This window comes from Carcharodon carcharias, chromosome 14, assembly GCF_017639515.1.
Source record: "Carcharodon carcharias isolate sCarCar2 chromosome 14, sCarCar2.pri, whole genome shotgun sequence".
Classification (NCBI taxonomy): Eukaryota; Metazoa; Chordata; class Chondrichthyes; order Lamniformes; family Lamnidae; genus Carcharodon; species Carcharodon carcharias.
Genome location: NC_054480.1, coordinates 129,271,214 through 129,286,515, shown reverse-complemented (window position 1 = coordinate 129,286,515; position 15,302 = coordinate 129,271,214). Strand labels below are relative to the sequence as shown.

General features: G+C 47.1%; 2 protein-coding genes across 2 annotated transcripts in view; one reads left to right on the top strand and one right to left on the bottom strand.

The window, feature by feature from the left end:
- Nucleotides 1-13,238, top strand: part of LOC121287233 (sodium/iodide cotransporter-like) — a 126,707-nt gene extending 113,469 nt beyond the window's left edge. The window contains exon 14 of the mRNA XM_041204925.1: nt 13,175-13,238. Coding sequence (XP_041060859.1) covers nt 13,175-13,185 — 11 coding nt within the window. The 3' untranslated portion in view covers nt 13,186-13,238. The remainder of the gene's footprint in view (nt 1-13,174) is intronic.
- The window catches only part of LOC121287234 (sodium/iodide cotransporter-like), a 36,916-nt gene that overhangs the window by 7,814 nt on the left and 13,800 nt on the right, over nt 1-15,302 (bottom strand). Inside the window, exons 8-11 of the mRNA XM_041204926.1 lie at nt 14,100-14,188; nt 12,864-12,976; nt 7,690-7,760; nt 4,188-4,274 (exon numbers count right to left, since the gene is read on the bottom strand). Coding sequence (XP_041060860.1) covers nt 4,188-4,274; nt 7,690-7,760; nt 12,864-12,976; nt 14,100-14,188 — 360 coding nt within the window. The remainder of the gene's footprint in view (nt 1-4,187; nt 4,275-7,689; nt 7,761-12,863; nt 12,977-14,099; nt 14,189-15,302) is intronic.

The window sequence follows — 15,302 nt, the reverse complement described above, 5'->3', positions numbered from 1 at the left end:
ACACACAGGCAAAGAATCTAAGAAATTCAGTACAAGTGCAACTTCTGTGGCACTAGAGCATGTACAATGCTATCTGGTGATGGGAGACGACTGGGCATGTATGCATTTGCAATATGCAAGCATAAAGGTTTGCATATACGCAGATAGTATCAAAGACCAACGTTGAATTCTTCCTACTGGTATTGGCAAAATGGCTTTATCCTCACTGAATAAACCCATTAATGATCTATGGTCCAACACTATGGTGAGATATCGTGCATGCAGGTACTGATGAAATTTCTTCACTCCAAAAATCCGTGATAAACCTTCCTTTTGAAATTGGGAATAGCCCTTCTCAGCTGCGGAGAGGGTCCTGGAGATATAGCCAATTGGTCTTTCTGATCCTTTTTCCATTCTATGTGATAACACAACTCCCACACCATAAAGAGACACATCACATGTTAATATCAATTCTTTTGATGGTTCATAATGTACCAGTAAACATGATGAATGTAATAGCTTCTTTACTTGCACAAAGGCTCCTTCTTGTTGCAAATTCCATTGCCAATGATGATTCTTTTTCAACAAGTGTAATGGTGCTAACACTGCTAACAAGTTTGGCAAGAAACGGCTATAATAATTGATCATGCCCAGAAAAGACTTGTGTCCAGTCACACTGGACGGAGAGGGCGCCTCTTTGAACGCCTGAACTTTCTCTTCTACAGGATGCAAACCCACAGCATCCATCCGGTGACCCAGGTAAGAAACTTCTGGTGCTTGGAATGTACATTTCTCTTTCTCTAATCATACACTGGCTTCCATGAATTTTCTTAACACCTCTTCCAGGTTGGCCAAGTGTTCGGTTTCAGTTGACCCTGTGATCAGAACATCATCTAGGTGTACTACTACATGGGGAAGTCCTTGCAAAAGACTCTCCATTGTCCTTTGGAAGATTACACATGCAGACAATACTCCAAAGGGTAGGCGAGTATATTGATACAGGCCCTTGTGTGTGTTAATGTTTACATATCCCCTAGACGTGCTATCCAGCTCTAGCTGTTGGCTTGTATGGCTCATGTCCAGTTTGCTATAGGATTTGCCTCCAGCTAGCTTTGTGTACAAGTAGTCTATCCTCAGGATAGGATAATTATCTAGTTTAACTGCCTTGTTCATGGTCAATTTATAATCCCCACAAATGTATATAGTTTGGTCAGGCTTCACCACTGGGACTATGGGTGCTGCCCATTCTGAAAACTGGACAGGTTCGATGATGTCCAGCTTTTTTAACTGGCACAGTTCTGCATCCACTTTCTCCCTTAAGTCATAAGGCACAGGCCTGGCCTTAAAGAAACGGGGTGTCGCTTGAGAATCCCCATATATTTTTGCTTGCAAGCCTTTTAACTTTCCTAATTAATCACGAAATGCACTGTCATATTTCCTTAACAGGAACTCCTCCTGTTCTCAAGTGAAATAGTTCAGACCAGTTGTGCTTAATCTTTTGTAACCAGTCTCAGCCCAAAGGACTTAGTCTTTCACCTGTCACTATGATCACTGGAAGCTAGGCTGTCTGTTGCCTATAGGGCACAGGTATTTACCTGTATGGATTATCCATTATAGCTTCAATTGAGCCGTGGTTCGCTCTGGATTCAGTGGCTGGGTATCTTCATTTAGGTATCAAAATGTGTGCTCTCCCACCACTGTGGTTGAGTCTCCCGTATCTACCTCCATTATTAGTGGCTATCCCAGCGTGAATGCTGGCTGGAGAAGGTCCGAGAAGGGGCGAGTAGGGGCAGGGGTCTGTTGCCCGCCGGGTCCAGTGGTGGCCCAGCGGCCGGTTCAAAAACAGAGCAGGCAGCCCCAGGGAGGCTGCCCGTGCGGAGTTGCTGCAGTGACATGGATGCAAATGAGGATGCAGAGACCAGGTGGGAGGTGAGGTCGGCTGGGCACTCGGCACCCACCCCCCAGTTTTCCCAACGAGTGCCTCGCTGCCCTCCTGGAGGAGGTGGCTGCTAGAAGGCACACCCTCGTCCCTAGGGCTGGGAGGAGGAGGCCACTGCACCTCACAAAGAGGGCATGGGAGGAGGTGGCAGCCAGGGTGAGCAGCCACGATGCGGTGCGGCGCATCTAGGTACAGTGCTGGAAGCGCTTCAATGACCGGCTGCACTCAGGAAGGGTGAGTACCGTGTTGGCATGGGTCAGCGTGCTGAATTGTTTTGGGCTGACCATCTTCCCGTGGAGCTCCGGGGTGTTAGAGTCTGAGTGCCAACTGTCAATGACGCCGGCGCTGTCCAAGGGGGTGATCCCTGGCTGCTTGGACTGAGTGCCTTGCAGCTCAAGGGCCACAACTCAGATGTGCCCTGCCTGGCACTCCTCAGCTGGGGTTGGCCAGGCTACAATGGCGCTGCAGGTAGAGAGTGAACTAATCAAAGCTCCTCTGTCCTTTGAAGAGAAGACATCCCATTACAATATTGAGAGGCCACAGATTGGCGAGAGCCCCCACACCAACTCATCTGCTCCCAGTACAACAGGAGGACTTGGCGCTCGAGAGGCGCCATGCACCTCGGTCAACCAGCCAAGGAGAGGCTGGGGTTTCAGACGAAGGTAAGAGTGCAGTGCACAGAGTTGGGAGTTTTGGATGGAACAAACATTCTTGTGCAGTCTCATCATTGATGGGAGCATCCAGACTGGATTCCTCATTGATCATTGAAAGACGATGGCACCATGATGCAGATCTCCATTGTCTCACTAGGGTGCCTGGCAAGCACAGTGACAATATGATGACTTAAACTAATGACATGTCCTCGTTCTCCCTTAGATCTGCCAAAAAGCAGTGAAGCACATGACCTTCAGGAGCTACTCCTGACACCAGAGGACCATCATGCTCCCCAAGCACCTGCGTTACACCAACTCTCTGAACCAGGCACCAGCGCACATACCAGCACCTCAGTGGGCATTCGTTCAGAGGCTAGTATCCCAGTGCACATTGGTGAGGGCACTTCACATTCACTTGAGGTGCAGGCGGAGGCAGAGAGTGCCCAGGGCGCCGGCAGTGGGAGGGCTGCTGGAGATCAGGACGATGCTCAGTCAAAGGCTGATGATGAGCCTCTGGAGTCGTCCATTAGATGGCAGATGCTGTATGCCCAATGGAGTGTGCGGCAGGATCTGGCGGAGATCCAAGAGGGTCTGCGTGCCATGGTCTCCATTGTGGAGGAGTCCCTGCGCAATGCCTCTTCCCTAGAAAGGGTGGTGACTCTCATGGAGAGGCTGCTGCAGGAACAAAATCAGGGGTTCCTGGCATGGCGCTCGGGCCTTCAAACCCTCACACAGACTCTGACCGCAGCTGGTCAGTGTCTGTGTGTGAAATGGATGAGGCACCCAGTATCCCAGCTCGGTGCCCGTCCATCAGTGGTGAGCAGGGAAGTCCACAGCGACCTCATGTTGGTGCACGAGTTGCCTGTCATCTCTGTGGGCTCCTCCCAGGGCGCTCTGGATGATGGCAACAACTCCTCTGCCCCTCTGCCAGTGACCGTGACATCTGATGAGACTGCGATGATTGGGGAGATGCCAGCCGTGGCACTGGCCGCTCCCTCCCAGGCAGGACCAGCACAGGCTGCACTGGACAGAGGACGACCAGCAAGGTCATCAAGGCCAACAGGACAGCAGTGCCAGCAGGCTGATCCAATACCGGTGCCAGCGAGGGGGGAGCACCCAGACGTAGCATCTGTAAATGTAAGTTTAAAGCACCTTAAGCACAAGAGGGACTAGTCACGGGGTGACCTTTTGTTCCCCCATTTTGCTTTTCTTTTTTTAATGGTGTGACCACCAACACCGCCTGAGTATGCTTCATTTGTTTTGTAGGTGCAGGGTAGGCCGGTATGTAATGCTGGACGTAGGTGGCTTGAAACTTTACTGCACAGGCACTGAGTGCATGGGGTCAAAGAAAGGGTCGTTTCTGGGATCCAGGATGGGGGCAGCAGCCTTGGCATGATGTGGTAGTTATTATTTGGCAGCCTAGCTGAAGGAGCTTTGGATCAGAGTGTGGCTTTAAATAGAAATACAATGGGGCTGGATCCTGCGTACTCTTACCACAAGATCTCCCACCAAACTTCCCAGGCTCCGAGCCACCCAAGAATCATTCCTTGATGCTAGTGGATGTATGAGCCATCCAGAAAAAGCCACCTTGTCGAACAGTCCTTGCCTCTACTTACCGCGCTATTAGCAGGAGGTAGGAATATTCCAAGGATGAACGCTCCCAGCAAAGGATTACTGATGATGCACATCACTGTTAAAGAGCTCTAGAGAAAAGTTCAAATATTTCACATTAAACTTCATACGGGGACAAGTGGATCGTTTTGAACTTAGTGCTGGTATAACGTTTGGATTGGATACCCACAGAATCAGAAGCACAGAATTGTTACAGTGTAGAAGGAGGCCATTCAGCCCATTGTGTCAGCACTGGCTCTCTGAGCATTTTAACTTAGTGCCATTCTCCTGTCTTTTCCCTGTAACCCTGCACATTGTTTCTATTTAAATAATCATCCAATGCCCTCTTGAGTACCTCAGTTGAACCTGCTTCCACCACACTTCCAGGCAGAGCATTCCAAACCTTAACTACTCGCTGTGTGAATAAGTTTTTTCTCACCTTCCCCACTAAACATCCCTCTTGATTTTCATTTTCATGGAACCAGGAACTGGACAAAGTGTAAGTTTGGCCAGGTAGGTGTCACCTGGTTAGCTCTAGCGTCCGAAGTTAAAAATGACTCTCTCCAGGTGAGTATTTTTTGCTCCCTCCCCTCCCCTGCTCGTCAACTCCATTATCACCCCTCCACCTCACTCCTCCCCTCCTGTCACCTCCCCTCCCCTCCCACCTCACCCTACCCCATGCTACATGTACTCCACAATTCCCTCCCTTTCTCTCCTGATTGCACTGACCTGCACAGGGAGATGCTCAAGTGCCCATTTTTCATGTCTGAGCCTGGTTAGTGAGTGTGGGCAGGCATATCAACCGTGAGGGGCATCATATCCACACTGGATCCCATCCCTCCAGCTGGCGAAGGCTCAGGATTGAAAATGTTGACTCAGGGCACAGGACTCAATTACTACCACCCCAGCAAAATGAGCCTTGTTCAGCACAGAACCATGGATTGGACCTGGGATCCATCCAGCTCTGTATAACTCACTACCACACTAAACACTGCAGATACACGCTGAAGCATTGGGAACCAAAACTACTTCAAATCACATCAGTGGAAAGGAAACAGAGTTAATGTTTCACGTCAATGACCTTTCAACGGAACGGTTATTGACCCATAACATTGGGCGTAATTTTCTGTGCCCGTTGGCATCGGGCATGTCCAGCGGCATGAGCAGACGATATGACAAGAAGGCCAAAAATCGGTTTCACGTCGTTGTGAAACCAATTTGCAAGTGTCCACTCCGCCCATCGATGGCAGGCTGCATTACCCAACGTCAGGAACCTCACTGGAATACATCTGCATATCGTTATAAGCCCAGCCTGCCGGAATGATCCCCGCCCCCACCACTAGATTGTCCACCGTGCTGGCATGCTTACACGCCAACGTGTTTCACAACAACGTATATAAGGCGTGCACTTGGTGGGCTGTGCTTTGAGGGGAACTCGGAGGTGAGTGCACAGTAACATTGCGCAGCACTCATGAGGGTCACCTGTTGGACTTCAAGGTTGAAGCGACTTGGGGGCTGGGGGACAAGGGCCGCCCTGCAGCTGAGGCCACCTGGGGGATGGAGGAGGGTGGCACAGGGGCTGTCCTGCCAGTTGAAGGTTGTGCACAAGCACGTATGGGGTGCGGGGGAGGGAAGCAGCCATGTATTAGGGAAATCTTGTATAAAGTGACCATCCCTCTGCAGCTGAGACAGTTCAAACACAGCTACATTGACCTGTGTGGAGTCAGGCCTCGAGCTTATTTGCCCATTCAAGCAACGCAGGGGCATGAAAGTGCTCCTGAATTTTTCATCCCTTGAGCACTGACTGCAAACCAATGAGCATTTTAGTGGACTGCAGAACAGTTGGACGACTGGGCACATTGTACAATCTCCTTGCTAAAGCTGGCCATGGAGCAGTCACTGGTGGAGGTGCTCACAGCCCCTTGCAATGTCATCATCCCGGTTTGGACCAGTCTCCTGCATGGTTCAAGCTAACAGTGCAGCCTTGCAGTGTGGGTTAGGAGAATGCCTGTGCCTGAGCTGAGAGCACAGCATGCAGTCCAGTGGGCAAAGCTGCTGCCAATCGGTCAGGTGGAGTGGGGCAGAGGAAGATGGAGTTTCGGGCAGCCATGCAGCACACTAAGCTCTGGCTGTCCGAGTGGCGGCCAGCACTCTCCGGGATGCATTAAGAGGCCTTCAGACTTAACCAAGAGAGGTTCTTAGAACACCCAAACTAACCCACATGTCCCTCTCTTTCATCCTGCAGCCAGAACGCGGGTACAGGGCATCACTGATGGGCCTTCGCTGTGTCCAAAAGTCGCTCACGGAACGCGTCATTAAACCTGGGGGCTGCAGTCTTTTTGCCTTTCAGGATTATGTCTTTGTGTAACAGTCATGGGCTGGAAGCACTGAGAGGCCTGCACTCGGCTGCACTTAAAATGTGGCACCCAGCGTGATGAGGCGGCGAGGTGATGGCATGGCGGGTGAATGAGAGCTGCCCGCCATGGAAACGGCTTGTTTCCCGGGAATGCATAATTACTCCGGTGGGATTGGGATGATAGGGCGTGAGGAGCCGCCATAGCGGACGGCAGACAAAATGCCATTTTTCCCACCTGCTCCCGCACTTTGTGCGAATCTGGGACGATTCTGCCCACTAACTCGATTTCTCTCTCCACAGATGTTGCCAGACCTGCTGAGTATTTCCAACATTTTCTGCCTTTATTTCAGATTTCAGGCATCTGCAGCATTTTGCTTTTGTCTACTTTCAATGAGGTTATTTCCAGATAGAAGACAGCGAGTGCCTTCACCAGAGAGAATAATTTTCCCTTTAATTCTACAAAATAAGGTCCTCTAGTGTTTCCAGACTAGTGAAGCCTTGTCACCATGTTCATGATTATTATCCCAGGCCTCTGACTAGAGTTACAGAGATTTACAGCAATAAAGTGCTTCTATTACAGGACAAATAATCCAGAGAACATGAATTCAAATCCCACCAGGAGAGTTTGAAGTTTTGAACCAGGTGCCTGTGCTGAACAAGATGTATTTCAATAAAGTAATCACAAATTTGAAAGCTGATATCAATAAAAGTGACTTTGAAACTCTAAGATTGAAATTAAAAACTCAACCAATTCATTACTGTTCTTTAGGGAAGGAAAGATGCCCTCCTTAGCCATCTGGAACTGTGTATGATTCCAGTCCCGAATAAATGTGGTTGCCTCTTTTCTACCCTCACAAGTGGTCACTTAGTCATGAGAAACTAGGGGGTTGGGCAATAAATGCCAGCCTTGCCAGTGACATCTGCACCCCAGGATGAATTAAAAACCTGCCACTTTGCAGTGTCTTAGTTCATCAGTTCTCTGAGTGGGAGAGCCTGCAACAATCGAGTTTATGTCGAGCACAAAGGCATTTGGTCCTCTACACCTGACACCCCCTCGACACAGCCCCCACCCTGACCCTCAGTGCAATTCTGAAGCCGTCCCCTCTCCAATAATGGCAGCAGACCCCTGACCCACGTCGATATCAACGTACCTGCAAGACCTCTCCTCCAAACAGGGAGGACAACGCTGCAAAAATAACACAGGCGGAACCATACAACAGGGCTGTACAAAAAACAGAGAAGGTGTTTACAACAACAGTAACAACTTGCATTCATATAGCACCCTTAATGTAGTTTAAAAAGTACCAAGTTGCTTCAGAGGAGCATTGCCAGACAAAATTTGACCTCGAGCCACAAAAGGAACTGTTAAGCTTGGTCAAATGGAGAGATTTTAATGGGAGTCTTAAAGGAGGAGGAAGAGGTGGAAAGGCTTAAAGAGAGAATTGCAGTGCTTTGGACCGAGGTTGCTGATGACATGGCCACTAATAGCGGAGTGATTAAAATTGGGGATGCTCAAGACTCCAGAATTGGAACAGTGCACAGACCCTGGAAGGTTTTAGGGCTGGAGGAAGTTACAGAGATATGAAAGGGGTTCAGCCAGACAGAAGCTGCTACCTCATTAAGTTGACATTGAGAGTTTTTTTCTTATTCATTCATAGGACCTGGGTGTCACTGACAAGGATCACATTTGTTTTCCATCTATAATTGCCCTTGAGAAGGTGGTGTTGAGCCACAATCCTGAACCCTGCAGTCCATGCAATGTAGGTACACCCCCAGTGCTGTTAGGGTGGGAGTTGCAGGATGTTGACTCAGTGACAGTGAAGGAACGGCGATATAGTTCCACTCAGGATCATGTATAGCTTCAAGGGGAATTTACAGGTGGTGGTGTCCCCATGGGTCTGCAGCCCTTGTCCTTGTAGGTGGTGGATGTTGTAATATGCTTTTAAGGGATATCAGATGACATCACTAAAAGGGAAGGAAAGGTCTCTATCTGACCTTCAGGGTAAACTTGGCAAAGATTCAAGGATATCAATCACACGTGACATTCTATTATTCAACTGTGACCAGCCACATCCAATGAGGCCCCAAAAGAGCACTTGATCATCTGCTCCACTTGTGCTGATGGCCTGCAGTCCTGGTGTTCACCAATTATGTCTCCAGTTCTTAACAGACAAGCTACATAGAATGACAAGGAGTTTGTAGCACAATTGGTCTAAGTAAGTGTGTATGCTCCACATCAGCCATCCTCCTATTACTTCTGTTCCTGAGGGGATTTGATAGGGTAGATACTAGGAGGATGTCTTCACTTGTGGGAGAGACTAGAATCAGGGGACACAGTTTAATAATTAGAGGTCTAGCGTTTAAGACGGCGATGGGGAGAAATGTTTTCTCTCAAAGGGCCATTAGTGTGTGGAATTCTCTTCCGCAGTGGAGGCTGGGTCATTGAATTTATTCAAGGCTAAGCTAGATAGATTTTTGTTCGACAAGGGAGTCAAGGTTTATGGAGGGGCAGACAGCAAAGTGGAGTGGGGACACAACCAGATTAGCTACGATCTTATTGAATGGCAGAGCAGGCTTGAAAGGCTGAATGGCTTATTCCTGCTCCTAAGTCAAATGTTCCCGTGTCCCTTTCCCTCTCATTTCCTTGTTTGGATTCCCCATAAGGACTACCATATCATTGACCTCAATTGCTCCTTGTGGTAGCAAGTTCTGTATTCCCGCCTCTCTCTCTTGGTAAAGATGTTTCTCTTGAATTCCTTATTGGATTTATTAGAGACTATTTTATGTTTATGGCCCCTGGTTCTGGTCTCCCAAAATGGAAACATCTTTTCTATATGTCTACTCTATTAAACACTTAATAATTTTAAAGATCTTTATTTGGTTATGCACTAACCTTCAGTTTTTGAGAGAAAAGTGACCAGAGCTGTTCACTTCTTCCCGACAGTTACAACCTTCCATTTCTGGTATAATCTTTATGAAGATCTCTATTTCTTTTTTATATGTTAAAGTAATATTGGGTGTTTTTCTGTCATAATCTAGCTAACATTTTCACCACTTTGGAAAAATAACACAGCTTTGAGTCAAATAATATAAAAGCAAAAAACTGTGGATGATGGAAATCTGAAATAAAGCCAGAAAATGCTATAAAAACTCATCAGGTCTGACATCATCTGTGGAGAGAGAAGCAGGGTTAACATTTCGAGTCTGTATGACCCTTCTTCAGAGATGAAGAGAAGTAGATATATGATGAAATTTAGACTGTTCAAGGAGGGTGGAGCAGGTGAAGCTGGATAGAAGGTCAGCAATAGATGGGGGCTAAGGAGAGATTGACAAAGATGCCATGGACACAAGACAAAGGGAGTGTTAATGGTGGTGGTAAGGACTAAAGGAGGTGCTGATAGTAGCATAAAGGTAAGAAAGCAGAATGTGATAATAGCAGAACAAGGGTAAGCACTCTGTGAAAGAATAACAAGGAACAAGTAACACAGGGCCCTTTTGGGGATGGGATGGGGAGGGGGCAGTGGTTTGGGTAAAAGGGATAAAAAGGGGATAAAAGAGGGGATAAAGCAATGAATAAATGAATAAAAATGCAAATAAGTGGATAAAAAATAAAAATAAACTTTAAAAAAGAAAAGGGAATTAAAAAAGGGGTGAAGATGAAGGAGAGAGTTCATGGTCTGAAGTTGTTGAGCTCAATGTTAAGTCCAGGAGGCTGTAAAGTGCCTAATCGGAAGATGAGGTCCTGTTCCTCCAGTTTGCGTTGAGCTTCACTGGAACATTGCAGCAAGCCAAGGACGGACATATGGGCATGAGACCAGGGTGGTGTGTTGAAGTGGCAAGCGACAGGGAGGTCTGGGTCATGCATGAGGACAGACCGGAGGAGTTCTGCAAAGTGGTCACTCAGTCTGCGTTTGGTCTCTCCAATGTAGAGGAGATCGCATTGGGAGCAGCAAATACAGTAGACTAAATTGAGGGAAGTGCAAATGAAACGCTATTTTGCCTGACAGGAGTGTTTGGGCCCTTGGACGGTGAGAGGGGAGGAGGTAAAGGGGCAGGTGTTGCACCTTCTGTGAAAGCATGGGAAGGTGCCGTGGGAGGGGAATGGGGTGTTCAGAGTGATGGAGGAGTGGACCAGAGTGTCCCAGAAGGAACGGTCCCTATGGAATGCTGATGGGGAAGGGGGTGAGGGGAAGATGTGTTTGGTGGTGGCATCATGCTCGAGTTGGCGGAAATGGTGGAGGATGATCGTTTGAATGCGGAGGCTGGTGGGATGAAAAGTGAGGACAAGGGGGAACCTATCATGGTTCTGGGAAGGAGGCAAAGGTGTGAGGGCAGAGGTGCGGGAGATGGGTCGGACACGGTTGAGCCCCGGTCAACCACAGTGGGTGAGAAACCTCGGTTAAGGAAGAAGGAAGACATGTCAGAAGCACTATTTTGGAAAGTGGCATCATTGGAATAGATGTGATGGAGGTGAAGGAACTGAGAGAATGGGATGGAGTCCTTACAGGAAGCGGGGTGTGAGGAGCTGTAGTCAAGTTAGCCCTTACTACTACCATTAGCACTCCCTTTTTCTTTTCGTCCACAACATCTTTGTCAATCTCTCCTTAGCCCCACCCAATGCTGACCTTCTTTCCAGTTCACCTGCTCCACCCCTTAAGTGATCATTTCTACTTCTGTTTAGCTTTGAAGTAGGGACATACAGACGCAAAACGTTAACTCTGTTTCTCTCTCCACAGATGCTGTTAGACCAGCTGAGTTTTTCCAGCATTTTCTGGTTTTATTACAGGTTTGAGTCCGATGATTGGGGATATTTCTTTGTTGACCTTCTAAAGTTACCATCTTTCTGCGTGTGGACCAGGCAAATCCTGACACCTGGGATTACATGTGTAAGGGAAATGGATGCTTTGAATATTGATGAGAACGTTAAGAAAATTTTTCATGAAAGCCATTCCAGGTGAGAGGTGTTTGTGCCAGGAACTGAGGGATGTTTATATTTCAGTCAGCTGTTTTCAGAGCCAAATATATGCAGCACAGGTACAGCATGGGGTTAGATACAGAGTAAAACTCCCCCTACACTGTCCCCATCAAACACTCCCAGGGCAGGTACAGCACAGGGTTGGATACAGAGTAAAGCTCCCTCTACACTGTCCCCATCAAACACTCCCAGGGCAGGTACAGCACGGGGTTAGATACAGGGTAAAGCTCCCTCTACACTGACTTCATCAAACACTCCCAGGACAGATACAGCAAGGGGCTAGATACAGAGTAAAAATCCCTCAGAACTGTTCTAATGAACATTCCTGAGTCAGCTACAGGATTGCTGTGTGATCGCCAACATCATGAAATGAATGGGGGACAAAATTGGAATGAAGGGTTTGTAATTTGTTTTATGGTTGAAGAACTCAGGCGAAGGGTCATGGGTCATCCCATGTAACAGCATCAAGACAAACAAAAGCAAGAAAGTAGATGAGTAGATGAAGTCATTGTGATTAGATGATGCCAAGCTTAGCCTAATATAAGGCTGGAGATGCTGGGGATTTTCTCAAAGCTGTTAATGCTCTCAACCAGTGTTCCGACTGAGGATAATGCTGAGGAGTTCTGACAAACAGTGTATTATTATTGGCTCCTTGTCTAAGGAAGGATAAACTTGCCTTAAAGGGCAACATTGGGTCACTAAATAGATCCCTGGGATGAGTGGGATATCCTATGAGGAGACATTCAGTAGATTTGGCCCAAATGGAGTTTAGCAGAATGAGAGATGGTCTCACTAAAAAGAATAAAATTCTTGGAGAGTTTGACAGTTATGCTTTTATTTATATTTACTAATAATGTGAACATCACTGGCAAGATCAGCATTCACTGTTCGTTCGTAATTGCCTTGGGTGAATAGCCTAGAACATAAGGATCACAGTCAAAATAAAATGTGATTTAGGATTTATAAATTTAGGACTGAGATGAGGAGAAATTTCTTCACCTAGCGGGTTGTGAATTTTAGGAATTCTTTATTCCAGAGGTCTTTGGATGCTCAGTCATTGAGTTTGTTCAAGACTGAGATCAATTGATTTTTGGGTGTTAAAGGAATTGAGAGTTATAGGGATAGCGCGGGTCAGTGGAGTTGTGGTAGAAGGTCAGCTATGATCATATTAAATGGCAGAGCAGGCTCGATGGACCACCTTGCCTGTTCCTGCTCTTTTTTCTTACACAGCAGTCTGTAATACAGGGTGATGGAATGTAGATCTGCCACTCCTAATAATGATTGATCACGATTGGTGTTATCCAGGATCCTGCAGCTTGGATACACGGAAATGTCCGGAATGATACTTACACAATCCTTTTGATATTAGGATCAGCTTCTTTTCAGACAGTATTTTCATCCTGGGTTTGATGATGTCCTCCACAGTGACTGCAGCCATAGCATTGATACTGGTGGAAACTGTGCTGGAAAATGAACAGCATTTTAACTCTGGTCCTTACGTAGCATTGGCCTGAACTGACTAATAGCACTCTCGCCTTTGGATCAAAAGCTTTTGGCTTTGAAAGTAAAATGGGCTGATATTCCAGTGCAGAAATGCAGGAATATTGGAGAAACAGACCTTCAGGTGAGAGTATTAAACTGTGAACCTTTCTGCTTATCAGGTGGATGCTAGATATCAGATAGGACTAGTAGAAGATCAAGAAGACATCCTGGTCAACATTCATCCCTCAGCCTACAGTGCTGAAATTGTTATACATCTCGGGGGTTGTTTGTGGAATGTTCCTGGCTGCCTAACATGACAGATTTTGTGCTCCTATGTCATAAGGAGAGGGAAAACTGACATTAAAATCACAGCGTTCCCAATCTCAGAGCATTTCATTGCACTTAACGGATAGTGAATTAACTTTGAATTGTAGATACTATCGTAGGTGATCATGACAGCCAATTTGCACACAGCAAGATCCAAAAAACAGCAGTGGAATGAATAACCACCATTATCAATAACAGGTTAACTGGCCAAGGGAGAAATTGTTGGACTGGACACCCGGAGACCCTCCCCACCATTCTTTAGAAAACATGTCGCAGGATCTTTAACATACACCAGAATGGGATTAATGTGGACCTGCTATGATGTAGCTCTCCCTCAATAAGTCACTGCATTGTCATCTTAGATTTCATGCTCAAGTCCTGGAGTGGGGCTTGGGTGGGACAATTGCTTTCTGACTCATAGACGCGAGTGTTACCAACTCACCCCTCTTCCTTCACAGACTTTAACACCATGGAGAAGGTAGAAACATCTCGGGGGCAATAATCCTTCCAAGTCTTTATATAACTATTGGGTGAATATCCAGGAATTGTCTACTCAACACCATTAAAGGAACACCAACATCACAAAGGACTGCAGAGGGTCAAGAAGAAATGCCCATCACCACCTTCTCAGGGCAACTGGAGATGGGCAACAAAAGCCAACCTTGCCAACATCAACCACAACAAATTTCAAAAGAGCCAATCACTATGAGGCATAATATAAATTCTGTCACATATATTCAAGTTATTTTAGTATCCCCTCATTGCCATAGTTAGTACCTCAATGTCCCACTGAAAGTAGCGGAAAGGAACAATCCGGGAACTCCAGGGTATGTCTGAAATATATCCAGCACCATGTACGGCACCATCTGAAAGTGGAGAGAGAGTCTGATGTAAACAATTACCAAGGATCACAATAGGAAGGTTGTCAAAACAATAGCAGCAACTTCTGTTTAGATAGCGTCTTCAACATAATAAAACGCCCCAAGGCTCTTCACAGGAGCATCATTAACCAAAATATGACACTGATCCACACTGGGGGATATTAGGGCAGATGAACAAAAATGTTTGGTCAAAGCATTCAAATTTAAAGAATGTTTTGAAGGAGAAAAGTGGGGGAGAGAGGCAGAGAGGTATAGGGTGTGAATTCAGAGCTTGGGGCCCAAACAGCTGAAGGCACGGCACCAATGATGGAGTGATTAAAATTGGGGATGCTGAAGAGGCCTGAATTTGAGGGGCGCCAATATCTCAGAGGGCTGTGGGGCTGGAGTTACATGGCTGGACTCATTGGGTGGAATCATCCCAGATTTGCATTAAGTGCGATAGTGGGCGGGGAAAAGAACGTTTTACCCGACAGCCACAATGGCAGCTTTACACGCTGTATCAGCCCAATCCCACCTCATTAATCGTGTATTCCCAGGAAACATGCCATTTTGATGGCGGGCAGGCTCTCATTTGCCCACCACACTGTCACCTCGCTGCTTCCTCACGCCGGGTGCCATATTTAAAGCGTAGCTGCACGCCCACCTCCCAGTGCTTCCAGCCCAGGACTGCTGCACAGAGGACATGGCCCTGAAAGGCAAGAGGACTGCAGCCCTCCAAATCTGTGACGCATCACAGGGACACTTTCTGAACACCATTGGATTCCGTCATGATGTACTTTACCTCCATGTCCTCCTGGACATGATTGGAGCCTGCTGCAATATTCTCTATACCTGCTCTGGCCGCAGGAGACCCATCAGTGTCACCATTCTGGCTTGGGAGGTGGTGGCAGAGTTAGTTAGTGCCGGTGCTGCACAGAAGAGGTTGGCCATCCAGTGCAGAAAGAAGATGAATGATCTCATCCGTGCCTCCAGGGTAAGGTAACTATCTCATCACCCTAAACTCACATGCTCACAAGCCCAGTAAACATCCTGACCTGAGCTCCCCAGTATCACAGATGCCAATCTTCAGACAATTCAATTCACTCCACTTTATATCAAG